This window comes from Parasteatoda tepidariorum, chromosome 7 (genome assembly GCF_043381705.1).
Source record: "Parasteatoda tepidariorum isolate YZ-2023 chromosome 7, CAS_Ptep_4.0, whole genome shotgun sequence".
Classification (NCBI taxonomy): domain Eukaryota; kingdom Metazoa; phylum Arthropoda; class Arachnida; order Araneae; family Theridiidae; genus Parasteatoda; species Parasteatoda tepidariorum.
Window position 1 is genome coordinate 32,011,185 of NC_092210.1, and position 14,180 is coordinate 32,025,364.

Consider the following 14,180-nt stretch of genomic DNA (forward strand, 5'->3'; position numbering starts at 1 on the left):
ACTGGCAAATCTATAGCAGCATTTAAAAATAATAAACAGGACTACTTATGAACAATTTGAACTGATTTCATATAACACTTCACATCATAATAATAGCCTTAATTATGCACTAAAAAAATCTTAAATATTCAAGTGAAATCCATTTTTTAAACTGTTTGAAAGCAAAAATAATTTAAATCTTAAAACTGCATAAGAATTTTAAGTAAAACATGAGAGCAATTTAAAGTTAATAGCATTTCAGTTGATGAGAAGTATGGATATTTTCTGAATTGACCTTGAGATAAGCAATTAGTCACAATTAAATATGAATCTATATTCAGAAAAAAAACAAGTGTGTGTAAATGCTTTTAATAATGTACTGTCTAGATGCTACTTCACTGATAAATTTTAAAGCGATCAATAATGCTAAGATTATGTTGAGTACACAATAGAAAATAGCTTAAAGGAACACTATAATTTTATGATTATAATAAAGAGCATAAGTTAATGATATCTTTAAACACCATAGAAATTTATAACTAGAAGCAATAGCAAAGTAAAAGCACTGTCTTAATATTTATAAGAGTGCCAAGTTATTTTATTTACTTACTGCTAAGTAATACACTAAAATGATGTTTCTATATTGAATGTATTAGTCATGAAAATCCATTGGTAAAGACAACTTAAATGCTACTTTTGCATAACATTATATTTTTAATAATAAATCATATTATAGCATATTGATTCATGGGTTAAGCAAACAAAAGCATTAAAGCAATCCAATAAACAGCTATTTTACTAAATTGGGTACCCTTAGAAATTTCAAAATTTCAGCCTAACATAAAGGAATGCACTTAGAGGAGTAAAAATATTTACAAATATGAATGGAACACTCGTTATTTTATCTTCATTCACTGATTGACAACAGTTATATCACAACAACAGCTGAGTCCCAATGAGATTAACAGTAAAAATCTTAAGTTTTCTGCTATTGTTACACATGGATATACTAAGTTAAGTCAAGTATATAAGTGCTAAATATACGTAATCAGTAAAAAATATAAAACTACTCATAAATAGAGCTATTTAATTGAAATAAACACTAGCAAATCAATAAGCAATACAACTGAGCAATTATATAAGAGATTGAATTCAACCTACTAAAATGATCTATTCAATTAATGTTATAAAAAACTTCTCGATAACATAATACACAAAATTGACAACTAATTAAAAGTAAACAATTAAAAATAATGCAAAGAATGTTTACATTAACAAACGTAAGTACGTACCTTATCCATAGTTTCTCACATGGAGCAAAATCCAAAAATTATTATTTTCGATAGTTAAAGAAATATTCAAGTTCAAAACCGTAGCGTAGCGAAAAATAAAATGTTTTTAAATGAAATCGCAAGTCTAAATAAGCTCACGAAATCAAAGCATCGCTTTGCTTATTATCGCATCAAGATGGCAGACAGAATGATGGCATCCATTGCGGCATTACAGCACGATAAAAATAAAAATCACGTTAATTTCTGAATTAATTCCGAAAAATAGTAACTAATAGATATTTAAAACTAGCTTAATTCACAAGATACAATGTAAGAAGATATTCAACTATAGTATATCACAACATAGGCATACGATGTAGCCACGTTACGAAAGAGTTGCATACATCCACCATTTTTTCAGCTTCCTCTCCTACAATGAGTGTGACGTAGCAACTCTCGCGAAGTCACGTGAGAGCTGCATATTAAAGGTCGTCGCTATTTCATTTAAGTTCAACCAAAAAATTATTTTAAATATCGTCAGTGTGAAAAAATTTTAATACCAGGTTACTAAAAAGAATTAATTAGCAGAAATAATTACAATTCTTCACTACGTTTAAATTATAATTAAAAAAAATTTTTAAAAATACGATGCGTTCAATTCGGTTACAGTTACTTTCTGCAAATGGCATATATCAAAAAAAAACAATTAACTTCTTCACCAGTTTGAGAAATAAAAATAAATGGTTCCAGTGCATAATTTTTGTTTTTGTTCAGCTAGCCCTACCATTTCTCAAAGCTCTTATTTAGCTGGAATTGATTTCAAGTAAAACTGATTTTAATTACTGAAAATTTCATTCAAAACTCCTACACTGTCTATATATATTAAAGTCATACAAATAGATTCAAGTAGAGAATTTTGAGTAGAGTAGGAAATTGTGTTTCACAAATTGCAGAATGCCAGTTTAATGACAAAGATAACTACAAAATAAATTAACCTTATTTTTTGATAAAATGCCCTTCTTTAAATAAAAGTATTAATTCAGATTTTTTGCTATAATTATCCTAGCAACAACTTTACTCCTTAATTCTATAGCCTCTATCTGAACACAATCTAGTCTAATATTTACAAATATGAAAAATATATATCTATAACAAATAAACACCATTAAAACTAATGCTAAAATATTAAAAATATGAATACTATTTCTATTTTAATAGCAATGACAAATAGTACTTACATGTCAGATGTCTTGGCTCGTGGAAATCCAAATATTCTTCAAAAAATAAAAATCTTCTCCATAGTAGTACTTAAATCACAGCCACGTTACAGTTACCATTTCACAATTATTTTCGAAAAAAAAAAAATTTTACCCACACCAAATTGCAAAATCGGTCATCAAAAAAGTTTAAATACATTAACAACAATACAAACATATATAATGTAAGATAAATTGCATGAAAAAAATTAAAGCCACAGTTGATAAATGAATTACAACGCCAAGTGAAACTATATATCACAACATTGCACCATGGTCGTAAAAATAATTGAGAAATGAAGTTTAATGCTTCGGGTAATTACTATGAATTTTATCTTTCTAAACGTATAGGGCAATAAAGATAATTTGCATCAAGAATCTTCAGAGAACACAGCCTTACTATTTATGGTATAGTAATAATTATGAAATACCATACACTTCAAGTAAATTCTATTTCATGTTAAATCTATTTAAGTCATAATGTTACTCATTCCATCAATATACCATAATTATTTCAATATTTTTCTAGACAATGAATATTTTTTCTAACTATATAGAAACATTTAAAAAAAGAAAACAATAATGGAACACTGAGATTCCAATAAAATACTAAAAACACAGCAAAAAATTCACATATCTAAAGAAAATAATGAGCAAATATATTCATGAGACACTAGTAAAGTGAGAATTGGAATTAAAAAAAAACTAATCATATGGTAAAAAAAAGATTTTTATTGATCTAATTATCTTTACAAAATGAACTAACAATTATATGAATAATGATAACATGAAGGATGCCAATTCATATTCTTCTTTGCTTCCTAGGTCTATTTCCACCAATTACAAATGGAGTCTTATCAGTAATAGATATTATGTCCAATCCACCCATTTCCAAGCCTTTAATAGAAGCCTAAAAATTACAGAAGTCTATTTAATATATATATATCTTTAATAAAAAAAAAAATGCAAGATCAAACTCAAGCAACCAACTAATAGTGATACTAAAGACCCATTGAATGCTTTATGAACAGTTTTTGAATTTAAATGTTTTTGCTACCCATAACAAAAAAAAAAAAATACTGACTGATAACTTTAAACTGATTACTATAAGTGAGGTTTGCTTCACTATTGATTAGTAATACTTATTTAAATATTCAAGCATTAAGATGTGTAAAAATTCTATTTCAATAAGGATTTTTTCCCAAATACCTAATCAATTTTAGGTAATTTTCTAAAATGTAGCTAAATTCAGTAGTCTACTGCTTTTGAACATGAGCAAAGAAATTTCTTTAAAAAGAAAATTTATAAATTTTTTTAAATTAAAACTTAAAACATTTTTTATTGTAATTTAGCTTACATAACATTAATTGCCAATTCATTTAATAAATCTTAAAATAAATGAAAATAAAAAATCAAAGATTGGAATGAAAAGTAAATTTAATATAATTTTTTTCAATTTTTTATGTAAAATAGAATAGTAGAACTTTAATTATTATTACTAAAGAACTTTTTATAATATTATATCATGTATTTTCCTATCAAATCATGCAAAGATTCAGCAAGGATCCTTAATGCTTGAGAGCTGTTTTCCTGAGAGTTGGGGCTCTAAATTTGCCATGCTCCAATAATATCATTACATCCTAAAGTCATAGAAGAGAATTAATTGAAGCACTGTAATGGCAATGCCTGTTAGCTAAGGTGCTGTAGAAAGATTATTTTTGGATTTTTTTTTAGTATTCCTTTTTGTAAAAAAAAAATCTTAAATTAAAATCTGAAACTAAAAAATTTATAAATAAATATATATATTAAAATTGCTGGAGCTTTAGCTAATTACAGGGTATCTGCTACATTTTAGATTTTCAAATTCATGACTACGTCGAATTCCATGAAATTTTCATGACTTAACAAAGTTACTATTTTCTCTGACAAAAACAGAATAATAAATTAAACAAGCATTATAATAACATTAATTAAAATGATAGGTTTAACCAAAACTGTTGTCCTCTTCATATTTATTGATTTTAAATTTAAAAAACAGAGTAAAGAAATAGTTGAAGCAATAAAATAGTTGAAAAAGTAAAAGCTGAGAAATTATTTTTCTTTTTTTTCTGCAGAATTATATTCTAAAGATACTTTTCTTGTTCATCAGAAATACTCCTGATGTTTCTGTTCTCATTTCGGAATTTAAAAAAATTGCCTATGACTGGCTTGCTTCAGCTAGAATTTTAAATTGATAAAATTAAAAAAAGATTAATAATAATAATTCTGAAATCACATAAGTTTAAATGATACTTCTCTCCAGAAATGATGTTCTTTCTTTCATTTTTAGAAAGAACAGCATAATTTTTTAAAGAAAATGATTAAAACTTTTTATATTTTAATAAAATATGACTCAGAGTAGGGATTTTGTTACAAATTCAGATATTTGGAACACCATGAAATTGGGGGATTCTATTTTAAAAATAAAATTTTTCAGCAACCTAAATCCATCATTTTCTATGATTTTTTTTTTAAAAAAATAGCTAAATTCATGACTTTCCATGACTTTACAGGTGCGCTTTTTTTAAAATTGATTTGAATTTTAAACAATGATAAATTTCATCATATATTTAAAAGTAGTCAAAAATTTCGAAATTTTTTTTCAAATTTTAACTGAACATATTCTAGAACACTTTAATATGCTTTTTCCCTTCTAAGAGTATTTTAGTAGCATAATTGTATGATTTTTTTTTCCTTTCCTCAGTTCAGTAGCTTACACTACTGGGCTAAGGATACACTAATATTTTTTTATATGGTCAAATAAAATCAATTTCTTTAAATAAAAAAAAATTATTAAAATTTTTTAACCAGTTGAATAAAATTTTATAAATTTGAAATTAATATTTTTTTTTTAGATAATCTTAAAACAAAATATTCAGTAATATATAAGGACACATAATTTATGTAGATATAAGTACACCTATATTTGGGAAAAATAAGGTTGACAAATCCAAATTTGAAATAAATTATAAAAGGATATTTAGATCTCAAAATTCTTCTTTAACAACTTAAGAAAATTATCTTTTTAAAAAATAACAAGAAAAAATATACTTTTTTACACTAGGCACATAAAATTTTATTAGCTCTAAATTTAAACTTTTCAGTAAAAATTTGTCATTAAACAATTATAAGTGGTCAATCTTAAGAGTCATCAATTTGAGTTTCTTCCAAACAAAATACCAACCCTGATATAGCTATTTTAACTACAGGGTGCGTAGCCAAATCTTTCAACAAAAAAAGCACCCTTTAAGTACTTTTTTAGCCTTCAAAAAATACTTCTAAGCACTATACACTTTAACAAGATGTAAAATAATTTTCAAAGACTATATGATCATAATAAAATAACTAGTTTCTGTCAAAGAACTCTTTTCTTGATCATATTAGCCATTATAATAGGATCAAGAGACTTTTTGGTTCTATATCAGAAGTTATTACAAAATGAAGTAGAATTGCACATGAGAAAGCAATAATCTCACCGAACAAAGTTCAGTAGACACACATGCGAACTCGCAATATTTCATCAGTCATGTAAAATGATTGCCGCTTCCATACAATATGGACTGACTGTACGCCGAAATAGATTGTGGTTGAATGAACTGAGAAAACGAACTTTGTGAAACACACGTTTGTGGGTAATCCTTGGCAAAAACCGACATGGTAAAGAAAGAAAAATCACATTTTGGAAAAGGGATAGTTAAGCACTTTTTAAAAACATCCTAAAGAAAGAGCATCTTTAAAAAACAAAAATCGAAAATAAGCCCCTTTAAGTACTTTTTAAAAACTCTATGCACCATGAACTAGTAATTAAAATAAACAGACACTGAACTGCACATAATTGCTTGCAACTCCATCATAAAAAAAAATTTCAGATATGTGGCTGTTGCAAAAAGTTATACATATAGTTTGGCTATATTTGAGAATATCAATATGAAAAATGTGAACACTAAACATATTAAACACAGTAATGGATTATATTTAACCTTTTATACTTAAGTTCCTAATTGCAGAAACCTTGAACATGACAGAAAGAGCTGTGGATTATGTTTCATCTCAAATTTTATGAAGAAAGAAAGGCTTAACTATCTAAACATTTTGCAAGGAAAATTTATTTTTAAAAATTACAGTTAATTTTCTTTAGGATAAACTGATCTTTTTTTTCCAGTGTCATAGAACTAATACAAAATAAATATCCTAAAAAAATTATAATAAGTGTTTTATAGAACGTGTTCCACTTTCCAGTGATTTTTCCCTACGAGACATAGGTTGATCTAGGGCAGGGATGAGCAAACTTTTTTCGTCAAGGGCAAAAAATCGAGAGATAAAAAGTTTGGTGAGCTGAGTTAAAAACTTCTAAAAAAATTTAATAAAATAAAACAATTTACAAGTTTTAATTTAAATATTTAATGAGATGAATGAAATTGCAATTTCTTTTTTAAAAGTTCCCCATATTGAGGTTTGAAGTGAGATGTACATATTTTAAGGAGCTAAGCTAAATGCTTGTCTGTTAATCTAATTCTGAAATTATTTTTTCTAAGTTTCATAGTTGAAAACACTTGTTATGAAGCAAACATAGCACTGATTTTCTGGGCAAGAGATATTAAATTTGGAAAACTAGCCTTTGGTAATGATTTGTAAAACTCAACCTTTGGCATATTTAGAAATAACTGCAGATGATTGCTAGATTGCAACTCAATTAATTCAAACTGCAAATCCGACCTCACTGTTTACAGAGTGCATAGCCAAATCTTTCAACAAAAAATAAGCACCTTTTTAAACACTCAAAAATAATTTGTAAGCACTATATACATTATCAAAATGCAGGGATGAGATTGGCCAAAAGGCAAAAAAGCTGAATTTTCATGCGAGTAANCGGAAAAATCTCATCCCTGAAAATGCATAATAATTTTCAAGACTGCATGATCAGGAAAAAATTACTAGTTTTGGACAAAAAATCTTTTCTTGATTATATTAGCCATTAAAAAATGATCAAGAGATTTTTCGATTCGATTTCAGAGGGTGGAAAATGAAGCTTGAAATTGAGATTATCTTGCAAAATGCAACAGAGTTGCACATGAGAGAGAGCAATAATCTCACTGAACCCAGCTGACTATATGCACATGCGGTATTTCATCAAACCTGTAAAATGATTGGCGCTTTCATACGCTATGGGCTGACGGTACGCTGAAACAGATTGTGGTTGAATGAACTGTGAAAACGCTGAATAGAACAATGAGAAAAGCACGCATTTGCATGATATGTGGCGAAAATCGACATGGTAGAGAAAAATTCTCATTTTCGAAAAGAGAAAATTAAGCACTTTATAAAAATACCCAATGAAAAAAGGAACTTTTTAGAGCTTTTAAAAAAAGAAAATCGCAAATAAGTACCTATAAGCACTTTTTAAAAACGCTACGCACCATGTGTTTAGCAATTTACATTGAAAGGCATAGTAAAAATAGCTTAATTCTGTTTGAATGGCACTGAAATCTTGAAATCTGTGTTCAAATTCAAAATGGAATTTTTTCAAGCCATCTTCATAATTCATAAGAGGGTATTCAATTTAACCTCAAGAAATAAGACAAGTTGTTCTGAACTAGCTTTCCAGCAAACAGATCAAGCTTCAGTTTAAAAGCTTTGAGATGGGCCCAGGTATCATCGATGAATTGATTTTTCTCTTGTATCTTAACATTCAAGTTGCTCATATGACGAAGAAGATCTGGGAAAAATGAAATCTGAAAGCCATTCTGTATCTTCTAATATTTCACACTCTGCTGAAGACTGTTTCTCATTGAGAAACGACAATGTCGTTTTTCAGCTTCCAAACTCGCTCGAAAACTCTTCCTGCACTAAGCCACCAGCTTTTGTGTAATACAGTACATCAGCGTATTCAGTTTGCACAAACTAAAGAAAATCTAGGAATCGCCTGCGTGTACGCCCACGAAATCAAATAGTATTAACAAGCTTTACTAATATTCAATGCAGATTTACACAGAGCATCTTGGCGTAGACAACTAAGGCTATTCCCAGGTTAGTTCTGATTATAGAATTAAAGATATTCAGATTCTTTTCCTGTCATATTTTGTGCCCCATCAGTCAAAATATTACATATTTTTAATATGGCCACTTTCAAAGTGAAAAACCCTTCCTGAAACTCACAAAAATCACATCCTGCGGTAGTTCCCTTTTGAAGCTGTCTGCGCTAACTATTTCCATCAATTTATGTTTTGTAGAACAAGAATAGAGCAAAAATAGAGAAAGTTAAAAGGTCACCAGTACTTTGTTAAAAAAGAAAGAACGAAAATATCTTTAAACAAAGTAGACAAGAAAATGGATGTATAATGTATATTGTTTGTATTTGTCACAGATTGGCAAGTTAAAATTCTATCTGTGGGGCGGATAAAACCTTCTGCCGGCCATAGTATGCCCATCCCTGATCTAGGGGTACTAGTTAACTCAAAGTATATTAGAATATATGTCTGCATTAAAGCCCATAACAAGTTGCCTCATTAAGTTTTGAGGATAAAAATGAAAAAGTAACTTAAATTGGCAAGAAAAGATAGAAATAGGGATACTTTTTATTGGCCAGATAAAGGAATTAATACTGAGAATGAATTAATGATTCCCACTCAGCCAGCATTAGACGCTGCTATTTAGTACTTTTAAATTTTTCTCTCTTATGTTTGCTAATTCATCAAAATTTGAGTAAAATGCAACAAAGAAAATCTGTATAGGAAGAAGACTATAAGTAAAGAGAAAGGCTGGATCTCCAATAAAAAAAGATGTCTAGATGAGGTAGAGGATGGTTTAAAAAAGTTGAAAAATCAATAATATGTAAAATGAAATGAATATGAAATGTAAATAATTGGCTTATATGTAAATGTAAAATGAATGCCTATAGGTTAACAAATTTCTCAGGTTTTTTTTTTTTTGGTTCGATAATTAGCCATCTTACAGAATGTCAGCAGATCTCATAAATGCATTCATTTATATGATCTGCTGACATTAATGATAATAATGGATTTAATGACATTAATGATTATAATGGATTTAAGTATCATGCCCTTCAATTTATTAATATAAAGAAATAAATTAGCCAAATTTAAATAGTAATAATATATACACAAATTATTTTTTAAAAATATACAATTAATGCAGAAAACTGTTCATTCTTCTAATATGAATTTATACAATGTTTCGCACATAAAAATTTCACATCAAGCGAATTAAATAATTAATCCGTAAACTTACATAAGCCAATCACTAGTTAAAAAAATGTCTATGCCCAATGAATGGATTTAACACACTTAGTGTTACATCATTAGTTGCTAATGTAATGCCCAGTATAAACTTAATTTCCTTGCATTTTTAAAAATTGTGGATTTCCCACTGTTTATTCTAAATATCCTGAGAATTCCAGGTTCATTCTGTTTTCATAGAGAGTGGCCACCTTGTGTGTATATACATACAGGGTCAGCCAGTCAAACCTGCATTTTTGAAAAGGGTGGGAGAGCCGTGAAAGTGGATGAAGCGAGTTACCGAGGTTACCATTGTGTCCCCCACAACTAAGCATTTCAGTTGCCATGGAGCAGTGGTCTAAACAACATTCGTTTGCTGTGAAAGCGTATTACCAAAGTGGTAGTTATGCAGCCGCTCAGCGTCGTTTCCCAACGAATTTTCAAATTAATCGAAATAGGTCACCTGTTAATTCAATCAAATTGTGGGTGAAAAACTTTAAAGCAATTGGTGAAACGAGAAGCAGAAGGGCTGGCAGTGCAAGATCAGAGAGAAATCCAGCGAAGATTGACGGAGTGAGAGTTGCTGTGGAAGGAAGCCCTCGGAGATCAGCGCATTGGCACCATCTCACTGACGTTATTTTTAAACAGTGAATGCTGTTTCTTTAATGCTTTAATGTAGATTAAGATAGCAGCAATAAAATTTTGAAATATCCATCCATTTATTTTTTTAGTCATTTCAAAAATGCAGTTTTGACTGGCTCACCCTGTATATACAGTAGGGCGCCGATTATCCGCCTTTCGTAGGCTTAGGACTGGCTATCTAAAATAGCTCTCCCTTGTTCAAAAATTTTTTTTTCCAATTTTTAAATATCTTTAATTAATTTTTACTAAAACTTTTTTTTCATTTTGATTTTTATCACATTTCCCTTTTTTATAATTTTTTTGTCAATTACTGATTTTACCACAATTTTCATTGCAAATGAAATCCAGCAGAAATTTAGTTTCAAAGAAGATGCGTTTTTTTTAGCAGCTATATATCCCTTATTCTTTTTTAAATCAACTGAACTGGATCAACATCATTTTTACGTTCTAGCCAATTCATTGCAAAATCTAATGAATTGCATGCTTCTATATGAGAAGGTCCACTATCTTGAATGATCACCTTCTTCCTCTTCGTCTGTGGAGTTCTGATTTTCATTCAAAATTTCAGCAACAATTTCATCATTTTCATCCGAAAGATCTACTGGTTCAGAAACTTCAGTTTTGTTTGTTTTCCTGTGAGGAATTTTATTCCAAGATTTAAGATTCCAAGCACTGTAATCACTAATCATTAACCATAAGTGACAAATACCCATTCCCCAATTATTGAAGTTCAGCACTTATCTATTCATTAACTCCTCCTGCATTCCAACCATTGTAGACTATCAAAATAAAGCTCGCATTCTTAGAAGATAATTTTCAGTTGTGAAGGGCTAAAGGGGTATGTAGGTTTAACTGTATCACAATACATGTATGTATGGCTATTATATGAAAACTGCTAAAAAGGTTATAAATTAAATATTGTCTTCGGATATAGGGGATATTATTTATTCTTCTTAATTTAGAAAAATTGTCGAAAGGTTAAAAAGTATTCTAAACTTTAAAAAAAAAACACACACAAAAAAAGAATTCAGACATAGTTCGTATAATTGGATGTTTGGATAATAAGGATGCGGATAATCGGCACTCTACTGTAATACAGGGTGAGAGGGACAGAAAATATAAATTAACTTCATAAAGGCAAGAATTAAAAAATAATCAATTAAAAATAATTTTAAAACCATATAGTTAATAAAGAAAATGAAACGATCAAACATTTTTTTATTCATATGAAGTTCAAAAAAATAAAAAGTTTGTCACTGATAAGTCAGTCAGTTAAGTTTGTTCTATAGAATATGAACATTGCTATAAAGTTAATAAAGAATCTGTCTCAATCTTCACTTTTAAGAATTGAAATCATCCAGAAATTTTTATTCAGATGAATGAGCAGCAAACAAAAAACAAAACAAAAAAGAAAGAGTACTAATTTAAATATTTACCTATTGAACGCGTACATTTATAATGCTATTTCCATATTTCTAACAAAATGCAGAAAAACTGCATTCTGCATTATGAATGGAAATAAAGCAAACTTTAATTTGTACAAAATTCAAGATAGAAAACTTTTACAATGAAAATAGCTTTCCATGAAGTTTTATTACAAGACACTTATTAGTCTTTTAATGCAAAGAGAGTGTTACATGGCATTTTAACTGAAGTTGTAAAACCAAATTGGCAAGTGGTTATTATAAAAATAAATGCTGATTCAATAAAGCACAAACACTCTACTCTGCCATGACAGGGTGCATAGCCAAATCTCTCAACAAAAAATAAGCACCTTTAATGTACTTTTCAAGCACTCAAAAACTATTTTAAAGCACTATATGAATTACAAAATGCAAAATAATTTTCAAAACATGATCATGATAAAATAACTAGTTTCTGACAAAGAACTCTTTTCTTGATTATAATACCATTAAAAGATCTAGAGATTTTTCAGTTCGATTCCAGAGGGTGAAAATGAAGCCTGAAATGGAGAATATCATGCAAAATGCAGCAGAGTTGCACATGAGCCCTGTGGCAGAATTTTTTTGGGCTTTCTGCTACATACCTCTACCTCTCTAATACTAATATCTTTCTGCAAGATATTTAAAAATAACAAAGATATATGTTACTAATTTAAAGTAACAGAAGCGTTAATTTAAAAAAAATTAAATTAAATATATAAATAAAAAATTGGATCAAATAAAAAAATTTTTAATTGAATATGCGATATTTTTCTAATATTGAAGGCGATATTGTTGTATTTTGTAGAGAGATCCCACTAATTATTTCGTTTTTTGCATTTTATAATTGATCACATTGAAAAAATAAAAGATCGTGAAATCTGCAGCAGTAACTAAAGGGGGGGGAAAAAGATTAACAGCAAAATCATGAAAGGGGTTACTAAATGCATGTTTTAATTTCGAGATTCAATTGTTGTAACAAATATAAAATTTCTCTACGAAATCAGTATCAATACCTCCAAGAAAAAAGAATGAAAATTTCTATAGATAAAAAAAAAATCAATTTTTTACTCCATTTTTCTTCTTTTTTTCTTGAAATTTTTCATTTTTCTCAAATGAGAATAGAAAAATCACGAGAATCCCCCCCCCCACTCTAATGAGCAAGAAAGGCATCTTTTGAATACAATTCTGAAAAGATAAAAATCTTTCACAAACTTATGCAGAAAAAGAAAAGCAAAATTTTTTACTTCCAAAATGAAAAATCTTTCTGCAAGAACTCGGGAGCATTCTGCGACAATGTCGCTGTGTCACCACGATTCTGCCACCTGGCACACGAAAGTGCAATAATCACACTGAACCCAGCTAACTAGATGCCCATGCAGACTCGAAAGTATTTCATCAAACATGTAACATGATTGGTGATATCATACGTTATGGACTGATGTTAAGGCAAAATGGATTGTGGTTGAATAAATTGTGAAAATGTTTAATAGAACAATGGGAAAATCACGCTGCTGCATAATATGCAGCGATAATGGACACAGTAAAGGAAAAAATCTCATTCCAGAAATGGAAAATTAACCCTTTCGAGCCGACTGTCACATATATGTGCCAGCAAGAAACGCGCTCACTTCCCGGCCGACACACCCGCGTGTCAGAGAGTTTTCTCGTTCACCCCCGACCGTCACTTATTTGTGCCAGCGTTTCGGAACGTTTTAAAAAATGAAATTTCTTCCAAAAGATGGCATTGTATGTCCATATGGTTTCAGATACATGTAGATTTGACCTTCTACTCAAGATGAAAGTACATTCACGTGGTTTTTAGGGGAAGGAGTGGAGGGGGGGAATGTTTTATGAGGGCTCTTTAAATTAGCACGTGATATTTATTTACAGTAAGTAAGGGAGTTTTTTTTATCTCTCGCTACTTTCGATTTTCGGATTAGTTTTTAGTGGATAATTAGATCTTGTAGGCTTGAATTTTTTTTCTTTTTACCGTTAGAATGTCGAAGCGTCGAAAATTTTTAACTGAGCTGGAAATAGAGGAAATTATGCAAAATATTTAAACTTATTAATATTTATATTACATTTAAACAAGAAATAACTTAAGTAAATAAAGTATCCATAGAAATATATATAAAGCATATGTCACTTAAATACTCTACAGAACAATATTAAACAACGCGCTGATATTTCGGTAATTTCATGGAATTAGGCTTAACATCGAAAAACCCTCCGGCCCTGGGGAGACACACGCTAGAGAGACTGCCGGCCTCAGCGGTAAGCGCGCTTTCGCGCTTTGCGTCGCGAAAGGGTTAA

General features: G+C 29.3%; 1 protein-coding gene across 1 annotated transcript in view; it reads right to left on the reverse strand.

Annotated features, from left to right (window-relative positions):
- Positions 1 to 3,220: 3,220 nt before the first annotated feature.
- The window catches only part of LOC107446697 (mitochondrial ribosomal protein S11), a gene marked incomplete in the record, with an annotated part of 20,222 nt that continues 9,262 nt past the window's right edge, over positions 3,221 to 14,180 (reverse strand). Inside the window, 1 exon segment of the mRNA XM_043043199.2 lies at positions 3,221 to 3,416. Coding sequence (XP_042899133.1) covers positions 3,309 to 3,416 — 108 coding nt within the window.